Source organism: Nicotiana sylvestris, chromosome 2 (assembly GCF_000393655.2).
Source record: "Nicotiana sylvestris chromosome 2, ASM39365v2, whole genome shotgun sequence".
Classification (NCBI taxonomy): domain Eukaryota; kingdom Viridiplantae; phylum Streptophyta; class Magnoliopsida; order Solanales; family Solanaceae; genus Nicotiana; species Nicotiana sylvestris.
The window spans coordinates 216,523,138-216,541,039 of record NC_091058.1 but is presented as its reverse complement, the minus strand read 5'-3'; the positions used below and the strand labels follow the sequence as shown (position 1 = coordinate 216,541,039).

Here is a 17,902-nt window from a genome sequence, read left to right as displayed (position 1 = left end):
ATACCACCTCAAGTTATAAATTATAGTGGTACACGTTTGTACGAGAACTTTTATTTTGTGTCTCGTACCAGTGACACTAGTTGTATGTGATTTTTTTTTGTCTCATAAATTTGTGGACCCAATCTTATATTTCTGGGTCCACAAAAATCTGGATCGACAAAACTGTGACACAAAAATGTTGGCTGATATAACTAGTGTCAGTTGTATAAGACACAAAATAAAATTTTCCCGTTTGTATGCAGAATCTGAGTGGTTTTTCCCTGTTTAAAATCAAACGGAAGACCCTTTTCAGTTTTACAAAAACTAAAAACTTTTTTTAATAGGTCTGGTGGAAAAAGATATTTCTTTTCAATTTTTCGCAAATATTGAAAATCAATCTTTTTTGCTTTTGCCTGAATTTACCACCAACATTGATTAATTCAACTCTGCTAATTCATTCCTTTTATCACATGTTTGATTCTTTCTCTATCTCTTTTTTCAATTTCTATATTTGTTCCCATGTTTGTTGTTTGTTACTTTTGATACAAAACGATTTTTTAAAAATTAATTTTATTTTGATTTACCTCCTTTTAGAGTTTCTTTTGATACAAAAAAGTTGAATTGGTTCTTGTTAGCATAAGTTCCCATTGGAATTGATTTGACTAATTTGTTTATACATATATTATTTCAAATTATAGGAATTAATAGTTTCTGTATTTCATAAAAATACTGGCCTTCTTTTAGCTAAACTATTGTCAGATTGTGGGTTAAGTATTTGTTAATTTCTCAAGGTGAGTTGCGCTTGAGAGCAAAAAATCCAAGGGACAAATAATTTAGTGTTTAAGAGAATATCAATTTTAAAGATACTTCTGTAATAAAATAGAAATAAAATAGTGTGTGTTTTAAATGAATAAGAATTGCATACGTGTTTGAGTTTTGAGATGTAGAGGGAAAATCCTCACATCAAGAACAAGAATAAAGAGATATTTATGGAAGATAATTTAATCATAAGATAAGATTTGTTCTATTCTTTTCAAGCTCTTTTTTATTTATCCTATTTTCTTCTCATTGCCTTTTCTTTCTCTTTCCTTTTTCCTAAATCGATTGATTTTGGGTTGGCGATAACAGATTGGAGAAATAATGGACTTTATTAATACAAACAACAACAACAACGACGACCCAGTATTATCCCACAAGTGAAGTCTGGGGAGGGTAATATGTACGCAGACCTTACCCCTATCCCGAAGGGTAGAGAGTTAATACAAACAACAACAACAACAACAACAACGACCCAGTATTATCCCACAAATCACTTGTTTTGAAGACTATTTACACTAGTCACTTGTTTTGGTTAAAAAAATGACACTTTGTAATCCGATGTAAGTATTTATTCACAATGCATCCCACGCTAAGTTCTGGAACAAGAAAATAAAGAAACCTTGATAAATAAATGAATAATTAATTAAGGTATATGTTTGGGTTGTATTAGTTCAATTGCAATTGTATAGAGTCTAAGGCGTTGGACAACCAGTTTAACACTGACGTTGCTAATGGCAAGGAATGTGAACTTCAAGCTTGCAACTTAAGACAGAATTACACTCTACGTCATTTGACCCAATTTCAGAACAAAAAATAGCCCATATTTTGGAACTTTACCCGACATACCCCATTTTGCAAATAATGCATAGCCCATTTTCATTGGTTAACCTAGCCTTCTTTATCCTTCTTTTGTATTTCTTCAACTTTTCACCAAAACCTATATCCAAATGCTTCTTCCTCTTTTAGAAGCAACAATCATTCTCTCATTCAACCTAACAGGAAGGCCTTTTCCATTACTGTAATAAACATCTCCTCAAGGAGACTAAATCGCTATTTCTATACTGTAATAACCACAGTCCTCTTTTTTTTTTTTGTGCAATGTGAATTTTTTTAAGACAAAATGCGTTTATCCTTCATTAATAATTTTTTGTTTCTTCTCAAATTGCTGGAAAGAGGTTGAAGAGTTGCAGACATCCTCTATTTTTTTCCTTCAATTTTCAAGGTAAATAGGTCGACGATGAAGTCAGTAAAGTCACCGAAGAATGAAAAAGAGGTCTTGTGTTGTATTCAGACATTTTTCAAGTTCTTCAGATGATGTTCCAGTTTTATCTTCTTTTATAAAACAATTTCATCTCCATCTTCTCTCCTCTTTAATTTTCAGATCTAACTTCCTCTGAAAAACTCTCTTTTGATATTTTGATACTGAAATAGAGGTGTAATATTGAATATTAGATGTGTTCTGGTATAAATATTGTATAACCACTATTTATACACACTTATACATTATTGTATAATTGTGTATAAATGTGTATAAATATATATAAATGTGTATATATGTTCATAACATCACTTATCTTCTTCTTCTCTTTCTCTTATTCTTTTGATATACATTATTATACATTCCATATACAAGTTTATACATAGTTATACATCATTATACATGTACCGCATATGTATAATCAAATTAATTTTTTTTCATGTTTTCTTCTTTTTTTGGAATAATTCATGTATAAATCTACTTTTCTTGTTGATTCTCAGCCAAATCACGAACTTGCAGCAATTGTTTCTAAATTTTACCATATAAGTAGAATCAACGAAAAATTGGGGGACAACTTGCAGCAGTAAAGACAAATTGGGGGAGAAATTATACGACAAAAGAATTAGAAAATCTCATGACTTCATCTAAATAAGATAATTATCCTGATTAAACTCCGTTGCCGAATAAAAAATCTAGAAAATACTCTTTTTACAAATATTAGCCGACTATTTTTGGGCTACAGATTTGTAAATTTATAACTGGGCTATTATGTTGCAAGTCATATGTGTGAGTTGTATTTATGTGAAATTATCCCGCAACTTAATCTGAAAAGCCTACGAACATTTCATGCACTCCAGCACAGCAGCAGACATGTCAATACTATGAGATACATCGATTAAGATAATTTAAGTAATTGGTGAATAAAAGAGGAGGATGTAATAGGTTGTCAATCAGTGTAAAATTAGTGAATTCACAATGAATCCTCGCTAAGGGTGTACATAGGTTGGGTTGGTTCGAATTTTTCAATTACTAAACCAAATCAATAGTGTCGGATTTTTAAATCTATAAACCAAACCAAACCAACAAAGTCGGGTTTTTCAATCTCGGTTTTTCTCGGATTTTTCACGTTTTCGGATTTTTTCCGGTAAAGTCTTCATAGCACAAAATACGTAACTTGTGCTCCAAATATTTCTTTAGTCCTAGTAAAATACGACTACATAATTTATTTTCCAAGAAAATAACACAATAATATGAGATAACTCATAGCATTATACTAAAATATTCAATAACAAAGATAATAAAATTGCATAAAGTAGATTGCTAATTAATAAGCCATAATGAAAATTAACATAATCTAAAAATACTATATAGATCCTGCTAAAATAAGTATAGCTAATAAGTACTATTAATTACATAACTAAGCACTAAAGAAAAAGATAAACTAAATCGTGCATTTTCGTTGTAAACCAACATAAAACTAAAAAAATAAATATTCAATACTATCATCATTCGTAGTGTTAGATTGTATTTCTTTTGTTAGCATTAATATTGATTTGAACTTTGTTTGAGTTACTACATTATGGACTATAAAATTTATTTACCATTCAAGAATGTTAAGTCCAAATTGAAATAATACGTTAAAAAATAAAATTATGAAAAAGTTTAAGAAATATTTATATGTATAAAATATTTTAAAATTTTGTATAAATGTACTATCGAGTAGGTTTAGTTTCGGTTTAACTTTTTTTAGTTAAAACCAAACCAAACCAATTATAATTGGATTTTTTTTCTAATACCAAACCACAATCAGATTTTTTCCCCCGATTTGACTTGAATTATCGGTTTCAATTGTATACTCCTACTCCTAATCCACGATATACAAAATGCGTTGAAACATGCTCACCTAGGCACACATTACACTAGGTGATCCAAATGCAACAAAGTGGATAGTGAAGATTCATATAATTAAAATCCACCTGAAATAATTTGAAATTGAGGTGCAGTAGTAGAGTAGTTGTTATTGGTCACCAACTCCAATTGTATCACATTAGACATGTCAATACTATGAATTTGCAGGATATATAGTCATTTATGAATACATATAAGGGGCAGCCCAATCCACTACATTTATAAATGCATCTTCTAGTACTCCATTCTGTATGCTGTTTTATCTTACAAGCCATTTATTTTATGGCAAAGAGTCTTCTCTTTCACTTTTTTCTCTCTTTTTTGAACTCGTTTGCTCTCCTTTTTTTTGTCCAATGGTGGCAGGCCGGACCATATCAATCATAAGTTCATTGAGGAATGAGTACCAACTAACCATACATAAACTTCTTATAGATTTACTGTTCTTCTCTTGCTGACTTGAATGTAACCAAACAAGGGCCAAGACAAATATACACTTAAGACCAGGTGAGGATAACAATAAGAAAAATAATACCGAAAAGAAATAAGTCACCAAATTTTTTGTACCTGATTCTCCCGAAAGGGGAGGATTTCATCGTTATACATGTTGAAACCGCAAAAGGTTCATTATTCAAACAGTAAAGTGATGCATTTGATCCGGACAGGTTAAGATTCTGTTCTCGAACAAAAGGATGCAAAAAGCTACTATTATCTATTGTCACTTTCTGAATCTTCAAACGAACGGGTAAATAGAGCCAGGAAATATGTATAAACCTAAATATAAAAACTTTTGAATGATGGCTAACATATGAGAGAAGCAGATATCTTATATTGCTTTCAACTCTTGCAGACTAGCCCTTTTGAGTGAGCACTTTGGGGTGTTTATCTTTTCAAAGTTAAAACATTGGAAGATAACTATTTCTCAACATATGATTTTGGGAACACATAGAAGCATGAGATATCAAGCGAAAGAAAAATGCTCTGGGGGCTCATAAAAAGCCAACCCCTTTAAACATGACCTTTAAGACCCATGCAAACCACTAATGCTCAGAATAAAAGGTAAACCACATTCCACCCAAAAGAGACGAGATGTTCTTGAAAATCAGCTAGGTTATGTCTGACACGCTTATTAAATTGTTTTCTTTTTTAAAAGAGGAGAGTGATCAGACCAAGCAGGAAAAAGAGAGCATATTCGTGCAATATTTGCCACAACATTCAAGTTGTCAGTCAACTGACATTCATTTCACGAGAGGACATGACAACTCAGCGGATTTGTATTGAAACTATCCATCTGTTGAAACTTTAGATCAGGGAATTCAACTACAAACCCTAAGTTTGGACAAGAGCTGCTTTTGTCGTAGCTTATAACTTTGAGAAGGTAACAAGTGTATCATGAATGTTCACTTATGTGCAGCATGCTAGAAGTTATACTTATGCCCTTCCCGTTCCTTTTCTCCCTCCCTTTTCGTCTCTCACGAGGAGTTGGGGCCTGGTTCTATTGGTGCATTCTTGAGCAGTCACTCTCTCATCATTTGACATATAGCTTCTTTTGATAAAGGAAACCTCTACTTGCTTCTCATATTACTAAAATCTACAACAAAAGCATACAAGAATCACCTAAAAGCAATAAAAATCTTAGTCTAGTTCAATCTTTCCCTTGGCCTTTTCATTTTGAACTAATTGCTTTCATATGAACAATATAAAGACAAACCCTTGAGGATTCACCTTTGAGAGTCTCATATCCTATGAAACAGAAATTGGGAGACCATCTAGCTTCAACAAAGTTTTCTCGACAAATCCACATCTTTCAGAATCCTTCTATAGGGTATTCAAATCCTTTTCATTGGGGCCAAATTTATGTACAATATACATATTGAACAACGCCGTCTTCCAAGAAAAGAAAAGTTGAAAAGCAAAAGTTTGAAATCAAACGTTTGCAACAACTAACCTTTTTCTTGGAAATTAGCAGATACTTCATGGTAGCAAAAGAATATTTGCTACAAATGACTCTGCAGGAGACTGGGTAATGTTATCTTCCCAGAATTGTTTTCATCGAGCTTGTTGAACTGATTGCATATCTGCATTACATCTTTCTCCCTGATCTTTCCCATTTCCTTGAGCTTGTAGATGACATATTCTGATTTCCTGTAATACATTGCAAAAGAAGAGGCTTTTAATCCCTCCATGCCAATTATGTCTTTCATGTGTTTCAAAAATTCAAACTCAAATTCAAATTCATTTAAGAATTTAGGGTATTCAAGGAAGTGCTTTTTACTATCAAAACAACTTCTTAACGGTTAATTTAATGTTTTCTTTTGTGATACTAATAAAACATGTATGTCAAATTGACTTATTATTTTCATGACAAACAAAACCGTCATAAAATAAGACAAAGATATTTATGTTATAAAAATTATATGGCACCCAAGAGAGTGGCTTAGGGGTCAATGAGGTGAGTGAAACCTTGGAGACCGGGGTTCAAATTCAACATAAACCAAAAAAGCTAAGTGATTTCTTCACATTTGCCTAAGGTTTGGTGGACAGAGTTACCGGATACCTATGTAGTGGGAGGTAGCAAGTACCAGTGGAATAGTTAAGGTGCACACAACTAGTTCTCCCACAAGCCAAGAAGTTGATGGTGGAAAGTTTGAGTTCAGTGAAAGACTAATCATTCCAAGATGGTCAAGTACCATTGTATTCTCATGGAGAAAAAGCCATTGGTTTACCTTGATTATCTGATTTGTGATCTTCAGGTCTTAGCTTATAGCATATAAAATGGATTTTTGTTAACATGTATCCTTCCGTTGCAATACTACTTTATCGTGTGACCCATGATGGTTCAATCTCTAGCTTAGCAGTGAGGCAAAATAATATCGTCAAAATGTCTAACATAATGGCTCATAGTCAGCAAAGAATCTCGGAAGAAGCAAGTAATACTAATACTTGCTCCCTTACAACAGAAGTTAACTCAAGACAAACCCAATGACGCCGTTCCCTTACATTGTATATTAAGGATCAAAATAGTCCGACCCTCATACATTAAGGACCATTTTGATCATTGTGTCCACCTGCAAGATACAAATACATAACTGAATTGTGTATTTAAATGTTAGTTCCTTTAACTAAGAGGATGTATTCATTGGCTTATTGATTTTGGCTATCGATGAACAGACCATATCAAGAGACATTCCAAACACTATATAAAGGGGTGTTGGTCCCATCATATTACACAAACATTAAAGAGAGGAAGAGATTAAAGATTGACACTCATATTTCATCTTCTCGTTTGAGTTTATAAATTGTTAACTCTAGAATCCTACCTATATTCTTGCAGGAGGAAGACAAATGTCAATAATGAACTCAAAGGTGACAAAATTTATGGCAGACACTTGTAGTAAGAAGATAATGTGCTGTGAAATATGGTTTGGAAGAAACAAAGAAAGAAAGAAAGAAAGGAAAAAAGCTTTTTACCGAATGAAACCATTATTGTTAATGTCAGCGGCAAGCAGATCTTCAATGGTGATTTCGCGCTGCAATACCCAATTGGCAATCCTCCTGTGCCTCTTGTCAATCCTGGCCTCTGCCAAATACAAGAAAGCACGTGCCACCGCGAGGGTGGAGAATAAAAGCCAAATTGACGCGAACAACCTTCCCGGCAGGGTCTTGAAAGCCCTATCACCATATCCCACAGTGGTAACAGACATTACTGATAAGTAAAATGAATCGATCCAATCCAAATTCTCCTGGAAATACAACACCATTGACCCCAAACCAATGCATAAAAGCACAACTCCCAGAGCCAAACCCACTTTCATTCTGATTCTCATTCTGCCTTTGGCTACGTCGACGATATAGGCGGAGAGTCCGCCACCATGCCCATGCCCATTATCGAATTGCCGTTGCCCTTGTACTTTAAAGCCGGCCAATAACAAGTTCTCCTGCAAATCAAGTACGTAATTGACGACCCCACTCAGCAAAATGTCAATGAACCCAAATCCCACAAGCACAAATATACAAGCAAAGACTTTAGTCAAGGGAGTAATCGGAGCAATGTCGCCGTAGCCAATGGTACACATAGTGACGATGCAAAAGTAAAGGGCGTCAACAACCGGGTGGGTCTCAACTCCAGAGAAGTGGTCACGGTTAAAGGAATAAACGACGACACCAAGAGAGAGGTAAACTACAAGCAGAAAAGCGGCCTGTCTGACGAGAGAAGTAGGGCCAAATTGGTGGACAGATTGAGTGGGTGATTTAAAGAGGTCCTCCATAGAGACCATAGCCGGAGCAGTTCTGGATCGGCGCAATTTCTTATTGGAAGGCAATAAGCTGTAGACAGCTGAAGTAGAAGGCCAAGAAGACGGAGCAAAAAAGTCATCATCGGAATCGGAGGATGAGGACGAAGCTTCCATGTCCTCAAAATTGGTCGGAGTGTCGATGTTGCTGTACAGCGGAGGAATAGATGGTTAGTTTTTGGGAGAGAGTAACGGTTGACGAGGCTGACTGGAGTTGAGCTGAAGGAAGCGGGGAGTTGAAGTGAGGCTCGACTCTCAAGTAATTGAGGGGTAGTTTCAAGTAACGTAGATCGATTATTCAGGGGATCGAGGAGATTGACGAGGATGTCATACACCGTATAGGGGTGGGGTGGATGAAGTGGAGGTTAGCGTCGGGAGTCTTGTGTAACAAGAAAGTGCCACCGTTACTAAAAGGTAAGTTTTATAGAGCAGTGGTTAGGCCTGCCATGTTATATGGAACTGAATGTTGGCCGGTAAAGAACTCACACATCCAAAAGATGAAAGTAGCAGAGATGAGAATGTTGAGGTGGATGTGCGGGCATACAAGGATGGATAAGATTAGGAATGAAGATATTCGAGAGAAGGTGGACGTGGCCCCATGGAGGACAAGATACGGGAAGTAAGACTCAGATGGTTCGGGCACATTCAGAGGAGGAGCACTGATGCACCGGTGAGGAGGTGTGAGCGACTGGCTGTAGTGGGCACGCAGAGAGGTAGAGAGCGACCTAAGAAGTATTGGGGAAAGGTGATCAGACAGGACATGGCGCGACTTAGGATTACTGAGGACATGGTCCTTGACAGGGAATTATGGAGGTCGAGCATTAAGGTTGTAGGTTAGGAGAAAGTTGTGAATATTTCTACAACACAATAGAGTGAGACAACCTAGTTAGGAGTTAGACTAAGAATGTCATTGGTCGTCTTTTGATGCAGGGCTTTACCTGCTAGTTTTACTATACCAACCATCTATTTCGTATTTCGTATTCTGTATTTCATATCTCTTATATTGCTGTTATTTTATTATGCATTTTTATGGTACTAATATATCGGCTCATGTTGCTTTTTTGAGCCGAGAGTCTCCTGGAAACAGCCTCTCTACCCTTCGGGGTAGGGGTAAGATCTGCGTACATATTACTCTCCCCAAATCTCACTTATAAAATTTATACTGGGACGTTGTCGTTGTTGTAGTAGCGGTTGAACTGATTCAGTAGCCCTACCAAATTGAAGAGGGAAGTAGAGAAGTGAGGACATGAGAATACAGCGTGGACCGAGCGGCGGAGAGAGAGGAGCTGACTGGATTGGATTGAGACACCTCTATTTGGTAATTTCAAAAAGATCATTGGTCGGACCCCACTAAATGACTTTGATCTTTTCTTATTTTTTTGGTTCTAAATGTACTTTGAACCAAAAGTACTTCTTTTTTATCAAAATAATTCTCCCGTTCAATTTTACTTGACACGTTTTAATTTTTTATTTTCTTTAAAAAATAATAAATAAAGTATATAATTTATTATGATATTTATATTAACTAATGCATATTTTATTGGATTTAAAAAAATAATTTAAAATAAATAATAAATATTCTAGGTATAATAGGAAAAAAAAAATTGTCTTCTCTTAATATGCTTAAAGTGACAAGTAAAATTAAAAATTTATTTTTAGTATACATGTCAAATAAAAGTGAAGTGTGGAGTAATTTTTCAAAGTTAAACAGTTTGGTCAAACTTTTAGAAAGAACAATAATTACTCTTGAGTAAAAACATAAATACCTTTTGAGAAGCAAAAAACTAGTTATTCCCCAAAAATATTTTTTTGAAAAATACTTTAAGAAAATAAACATATGACATATTTTGTCAAACTTCTTTTCAGCCAAAAGTACGTTTTTCCAAAGTTAAGATATTAGGCCAAACTTTTAGAAGAAAAACGTGCTTTTAAGTAAAAGCATAAGTAGTTTTTGAGAAACAAAAAAAATAGATTCTTCCCAAAATTACTTTTTGAAAAGTATTTTTTTTTTCAGAAAAGTACACTTAAAACACTTTTTAAAAGTTTGGCTAAATACTAACTGGTGCTCATAAGTATTTTTAAATTAATTAGCTAAACACAAACTACTTCTCAGGAAAAGTACTTTTTTGTAAAAGTATTTTTGAGAAAAATACTTTTCAAAATAAGTTAATTTTAGAAGCTTGGTCAAATAACCTATTAGAAGCACTTTTTAAATGTTTGCCAAATACTAATTACTGTTCAAAAATATTTCTCAAATTGATTAGTCAAATACTGCAAAACTAGATATAAGTTATTGAACCAAACCCTTTCTTGCAAAAGTGGACTAGCTAATATTTGATTTGGTTTAGAACAAGCAAATGATATTCCGTATTATTTATTTGTCCGGGGAAAAAAAAGAAATTTAAGGTAAGAAAAATAGATTTCTTCAACTTTTATTTAGTTTTAGAATACTAGTTAGAGCAGCTTGCAGCAACGGGAGGGGGTTGAGCTAATTGTAAAAAAATTGAGTTAATCTGGCTAAATGTACACAACAAAAATTTACAGAGGATGCTGGTCATACTGATTATTAGGAAAATATCTTATACTCCATTCAACAGTTCCAATTCGTTTGTCACATAATTCATAACACTTCATAACTCTTCTCTAAACTTCAAAAAGGAGAAAAGTGAATTCTTGAGGGAACCTCCTAAAATGATTTTTGTTTAATTAATAATAAAAGGAAAATATTTTCTCAGAAAATATTTTTCTATTGTCTGATGTTTGGTTGACTTAAATGTTTTGGAAAATATTTTCTTCATGAACTCATTTTTCTCCTGTAGGAAATAGAGTTCAACCATAAGGGGTGCTCTTAGGGCCCACTAGGGCAAAACACAATAATTTTAGTACTTACTGTAACTCTAGTATTCGCTATATAAGTAAACTCGTTGTGTCCAATAAAGGATCACACTTTGCAGTACTAGTCTTCTCCTAAAGTCAGACTAGGGTTTAGACTGCGGAATAGGGAGTTGCTCCAACACATCGTGACAACCACCATCGACTAGTGATTCCAGCTCGTCAGATTTTTGCTTCCACTTCACGAAGAACAAGTAAGTTCTCGTTTTATGATTTATGCGCTATCTAATGTGTTTAGATTTATCGCGTTCCTTCATTGGTATCAGAGCCCTTCTGGTCCGAGAAATATATATATATATATATATATATATATATATATATATATATATATATATATATATATATATATGATAGGTCTAAATTTCTATGTGAATCTAGAACTTCAAGTTCATGTATTTTTTTTATGTTTACTGTGTAATTGAGTATGGTTAATTTGTTTAACCAACTTGTAATATTTTTTTATCAGTTTAATTTGAAATTAGTTTTTAGATTTGATAAATAAATAAGAGAAAACAACAAGTTTCATTAAATACTGACCTAAAATAAGTTTTGAATCAATTTATAATCCAATTATTATCAAAATTGATTAGCAGCCCCATCCCCAATTGCCGCCAGAAAATTATTATTGCATGTTAATCTGACTGTGACTACTTTTAGAAGATATTGCCAATCTAGAAAAAGAAATTAAGAGAAGAAAAACTTCTCACTTTTTCACAGATAACCAAACAAAATTGGTGTTTACTACTCCAATAGTCATGGCAAAGAATAGAATAGAAAATTTTATTTCTTCTTCTTCCACAAAACTAGCGGCGGCAGTGATGTAAAGAAAAGAGGGAGGAGAGAGACTAGAGTTTCTCTCTCTAAGTCTTTAATTCAGATTTTTTCTCTAATAATAATTTATTTATTTTTAAAACAGAGCTTGGTGCTCCAACAATGGTGGTTGGCGGCGACTTTGAAGGGGAGAAGAAGAAGAAGAAGAAGAAGAAGAAGAAGAAGAAACCAAGGTTCTCTCTCTCCCAAAAGAGGAGCAGAGGATTCAATTTTTTTTTGTCACCGTCAAGAAAGCGAGAAAGATAATATTTCTTATATTGAAATAATTAATTTTTTATTTATTTAAAAATGGTGGAGCTTGTTGCTCCATGCAGTGGTAGCTTCAAGTTTTAAGAAAGAAGAAAGGGAGAAATTAGGATTCTTTTTTTTTTTGTAATTAACTTTTATATACTAGGGAAAGTATTTACAATCAATACAAAACCCTTACAGATATTCCTATTCTTCTCCTCCCTCCCTTGTACGTTATTGCTATCCGTCTGTTACTCTATCTATTATGTTGGATAGTAATTCAATCTACTTAGAGCTTTTCTTATTTTACTGTTACTTATACAATGTACTTCTTGTACAATTAGCTTACTAATTATCTCCCAGTTCCTCGCTTTGGCTTGAAATAGTCCTGCGTTCGTTTCCTGCCATACAAAGTATACACATCTTGCTAATAGACTCTTGAACAGCTCTGTTTTTGCATTCTTACTTCTTGTCCAGTTTTCTGCCCATTTTAGCTCCTCAACCCTGTCACACCTCCTTTTTACGCACCCGAGAGGGTGCAAGAGAGTTTTTCCAATTAAAGGACAATCGAAACGGGATTGGTTTATTTATTTCAGAGTCGCCACTTGGGAGATTTAGGGTGTCCCAAGTCACCAATTTTAATCCCGAATCGAGGAAAATAATGACTCTATATTACAGTCTGCGTACCAGAAATCCGGATAAGGAATTCTGTTAACCCGGGAGAAGGTGTTAGGCATTCCCGAATTCCGTGGTTCTAGCACGGTCGCTCAACTGTTATATTCGGCTTGATTATCTGATTTTATACAAATTGAACATATGTGCAAATTTTAACTTTTAACCGCTTTTGTCGTTATTATTATTTTACAAGAATTGCAACGTCGTGAAAACATATCTCGAACCACGTTACATCAATGCACCCGTGGCTATCGATATATCTCGACTCGGTTGAGATTTGGATTTGGGTCACATAAATGTGCACCCGAATTAAGGAAAATAAATTATTAGAGGCGCGCCTAAAAACAAACTATGATTATTTGATTCATAAAAAAAACTACATCTTTGAAGGCCAGGGAAATTTCACTGAATGGCTCGCTCTGAGTTCTAAGGATAAGACTAAAATTAATTAAATGAAGGTCATGCAATTGTGATTTTGGCATGACACAAATCAATTATAATATAAAAGGGTATTCAAACTAAGCTCCGGAGGACCGTAAACTATTTATATGATCTAACATGGTGCACATCCAACTTATTTTAAGGAATCTAATTACTTGAACCTTAAGCGGAATTCGAATTTTTTTTATTTTTTTTATTTTTAATGCTTAAAGAAAATGACTTGGGCCCATGACAACATTTGCATAGAAATAAAGGAAAATCCCAAGATTGGTGACTTATCTAAGAGGCTCCTCAATTCCAATTTTATGAAATTTTAGCGGAGGAGTCTAAGAGAATGAAATTTTTAGCTTATATATGCGAGTGAACAAACCACAAAATTGATCCAACTGCCTACATGGGGCACTTAACATCTTAACCTTGGAATAAACCATTGGGCTCGAGTGAAGCCTAAACCATCCCATAGCACACAACGACCTTTAATAACTGGGCTGAAACCACAGCCCAACTTTAGTAAATGAGTCCAAATCACCTTTAAAAAAAATTTGCTGATCAACATGTTTAACAATATAATTACAATTTCAAACAAGTCTATTCATGGTGTTAAATTTATCTAATGCAATTCTTAATCACATCCATTTTAACACAATGATTTTAACTCCTGGAATCTAGCAAAGGACACCACAGTAATCAGGATTCCCCAAGTAAAGGACAAGCCTTTGCTAATATAGATATCCCCACAAGACCATTCTGATTACATGCTTGGACAATAATTCCAACAAATTTAACACAAAACAGGAAATGCAAACACCGATTCCATAATATAAGAGATATACGTAACCTAGCCTGAATTTCCTATTACATCAAAGACAGATTCCATAATCCATTTGAACCATAGTTTGATTCAACCCCATTCTAGTTCTTATACTAGCAAATTCCAGAAGTTAGTACTACTGTACACTCAAAATACCATTTCAAGTAAGAATAAAGGCAAACACCCAAACCATATCAATTCTAAGTATTCTTGACAGCAAGTTTAACAATTACCTTAAGGACCATTTACAAACACAAAGCAAACCTTAACTGCCTTCACCCTATTCTATTGGAGTTCATTCATTCTTGCCATGGTTAGTACACATTCAACTCAAACCATCACATGAATATATAATCATCCCAGATAACTAATCATGTTATCAAAGCTCGAGTGAACTACCGAATTAACAAGACCCAATACCATTCACAATACAAGTTTACTTATATTCAAACACACAATCTAAGGTCTAATTCAATTGACAATTTATTTTTCAAGCTTTGTAACAGTCCCAAAGCTGATACCGAATGAAAAATTAACTTATTCAAACTATGGTTAAAAGAAGAACCTATTGAAAAGAGACAAATTGAAATAATGTTGTTAAATAACTAAATGAGAGCCATGCTTTAGACCTCATTCTCATTTCATTTCTTCAAATTTACTCCACAAAAACAATAGAGTTGAGGATCATATACCTGGAAAAGAGGATAAACAAAGAAGAAATGAGATTCAGCAAGCTCAAGCGACAGCAGTACAACAAATAAGCCTCAGATTCAAACAACCAAGTATTGAGATCAACCCAGAAACCAGTAGAGTATTGACTTGTTCAGCAAAATTCACACCCCCACTCAAAACTAAATCCAATCCACTTCAAACACTCAAATGAACCAAAATAGATTTGACAGATTGAAAATTTAAAAATCGAAACAAGAGAGATCAATGAAATAGTAAACTAGGATTCATTTCAGGAATTCGAAATCTAAGAAATCGCCAAGGTAACTTAATGAAACAGTAATTTCTACAGCTGCCTGGTATTTTTTTCAGAATTTCTCTTTATATCTATCTCTGTATGTTTCAATCTTAAAATCTCTGTCTTTTTCAATATTTTCAGAAATTCTTCCTTTCTTTCCACTCTGTATTTTTCAGTATTTTCAGAATGTTCTCTTGTCCGCCCTCCTACACCTCTCAAGTTCAGCCTTTTATAGGCATTCATTTTAGTGTTTCCTCCATTATCAATTCACCTTTTCATTTTTAACTACCCACTAGCTTAGTGCTTTCTTAATTTAAACAGCTATTGCAATCCCAACCCTACCACTATTAAAAGCTTTTTAAGTAGGTAAACACTTGAATTATACTTATCTTAATCAATTCTTATCAACATAATTAAACAAGAAGTTAAACCAAACTATTGAACTAATCCTAATTATTCTGACTAAGTGATTAAACGAAATACGATTTCAAAGTCTACTGATATACCAATTATACGAAACAAATCCAAAAAAACCAATCTAAAAAAACAAACCGTGAACAGAAATAATTTATACCAGAGTACTGATCGAATTTCAATTGAGCAAAGAAAATGAGAAGAAGGAAATGACCATTGGAATAAAATTAATCAAACAAACACAGAAACATGCAAGAACTTACCGATTAAACTGGAAAAGCTTGGTATCCTGACTTTCCGATTCCATCGCCAAATAATGTTAGTCAATTGTTCTTTGTCAAAACAAGTGAGTAACACTATTTTGTGACGAACTCGGTTCTAAAATTATCATCAGTCTTGAGTTCGGGTTTGGCTCTTGGATTTAAGATTCTAGCAGATTGGTCCCCATTCGAAAGAAACTGGTTATGGATTAGGGAATATGGGAGTGAGGGGGTTCTACGGTGTGAATTTGGGGCCGATTGGGTGAGCTAGAGTTCGGGGATTTTAGGACCGGACTGCTTCGATTGAAGATTCGAGAAATACTAGGGTGATTCAAGGGAAACTAACTATAGATTGGGGATGAGGAGACGTAGAGGGTCTTGGGGTGTTATTTTCATGTGGGTAGGAGCCGGCGCCGCCACCGGAAGGCGGTGGGGAATGGTGGTGGCTGGTATCTAGGGTTTGGGGTGAGGGAGACGACAGACGAGATGGGGGGTTCTGAGGGGGCGGGGGTCTATTTGGGATATATATATATATATACTGGGGTGGAATTGGATCCAGGCCGTTTGATCAAATGAGATCAACGGCTTGGATCAATCACTTAATAGGAACGACGTCGTTTGAATGGGTTAGAGACCGGATCGGTCTCAGATGAAACGGGTCGGATTCAGGTGAGGCGGGTTAGGGGCAAAATCGTAGCCGTAGGATGAAATCAAATCAACGGCTCAGATGAATGAGTGGTAAAACGACGTCGTTTGAATTATAAAGGGGGCAGATCGGGTTGGGACGGGTCTGAGCTGGTTTTTTGGCTTTGTTTGGCTGGGTTTTGGGCTGGACTGGGGTAAAACGACTTGGGCCTGGAATTTTTTAATTAAATGTGGCCCCAAATGGATTTCTTATTCTTTTTTTTTTCATTTTCTGATTTTTAAAAAAAAAATATTTTTAAACTAAAATTAAAATACAAACCTAAATTAATCCCTGATTAAATTATCTTATTAAATTAACTAGACTTCAAATTATAATTACCACGATTAAATTAAGTATCAATTAAAGGAAAAATTACTAAAATTCAAGACTAAAATTAAAAGCAAAAAACTATTTTTTTTCATTTTTTGTAAAGCAACAATTTACTTAATTAATCTAAAAATGCAAAACTAAATTCTAAATGCAGATGCTATATTTTTTGTATTTTCAATGCATTAATTAAATATGCACAAAATATGCAAACACTCAAGCAAATTGCACAGTAATTCCTAATTTTAGCAAATAATTAGATAAAAATCTAATTTTGGGAATTCTTTTTGGAGTAATTCTTGTGAGGCAAAAATCGCGTGCTCACAGCTTGCTTAACTCTTTTTAGTTTGTTCCATCTCTCAGTAGCTTCCTATCTTCTCCAATTGAGTTCCATGCTTGATCTACTTCTTGTATAAATTGAGGATGCTCAGCAATGCAATTGAAAAATATAAATGAACTGGTTTTCTTCCCATACATTTGTGAAATCGTCAGCTTAAGTGGGGAATGATCAGAGAAAGATGGCTCTAGGATTTGTATACTCTTACTAGGAATTGTTATCATCCAGTCCATGTTTACCAATCCTCTATCTATTCTGCTATATGTATGGTTATTTGTCCATGTATAATCCCTTCCCACAGCAGGTAATTCATTTATTCCTGTATCACTCATGCATTCCCTAAAATCCTTTGTTTCCATATCTTGCATTATAGTACCATGCAATTGATCCTGACTAGTCAATACTGCATTAAAATCTCTCCCATTACTAGTCATGGTCCTTGCTGCAAGCTATTTATCTGCCTCAATTTCTGTCACATATCCAATCTATCTTTTATAGTATGCATACCATATATTGTTGTAAATCCAAATGCTAGTAATCTTGAGTGTGTTCTGACCTGTCCATGTATGCATTGGCCATCTATGTCAATCGATTTAAACCCAAAGATTCTGGGATCCTATAGTATCCATATTCTGCTCTTATTGTTGTTGCTGAAATTTGATATCCACTGCCATCCATGAGCGATTTTACTAATTATGTTGCTAGCTTTCTGTTCCTTTATTTTATGTTCAACTAAGGCTATCACTACCTTTTTATTTTGCTTTATAAACTCCTTTATGTC

At 34.3% G+C, this 17,902-nt stretch overlaps 2 protein-coding genes across 5 annotated transcripts; both read right to left on the bottom strand.

Moving 5' to 3' along the window:
- Positions 1-3,999: 3,999 nt before the first annotated feature.
- Positions 4,000-8,577, bottom strand: LOC104212485 (two-pore potassium channel 5). Of its 4 annotated transcripts, none has more exons than XR_011405611.1 (3): positions 7,433-8,577; positions 4,529-6,106; positions 4,000-4,419 (listed from the first exon to the last, which is right to left on the bottom strand). XR_011405611.1 is itself a non-coding variant. In XM_009761764.2 (3 exons), the coding sequence occupies exons 1-2, from the start codon at positions 8,368-8,370 to the stop codon at positions 5,959-5,961; spliced, it is 1,086 nt and encodes a 361-aa protein (XP_009760066.1). In that variant the 5' UTR covers positions 8,371-8,577; the 3' UTR covers positions 4,000-4,635; positions 5,910-5,958. The 4 variants fall into 4 exon arrangements, 3 of the variants coding, with proteins under 3 accessions (XP_009760066.1, XP_009760068.1, XP_009760065.1); XM_009761764.2 differs by having other exon boundaries at positions 4,000-4,635; positions 5,910-6,106; XM_009761766.2 differs by having other exon boundaries at positions 5,910-6,106.
- Positions 8,578-17,126: 8,549 nt separating this feature from the next.
- Positions 17,127-17,555, bottom strand: LOC138886284 (uncharacterized). Its single transcript, XM_070167354.1, has one exon. The coding sequence runs from the start codon at positions 17,553-17,555 to the stop codon at positions 17,127-17,129; it is 429 nt and encodes a 142-aa protein (XP_070023455.1).
- Between the last annotated feature and the right edge of the window lie 347 nt (positions 17,556-17,902).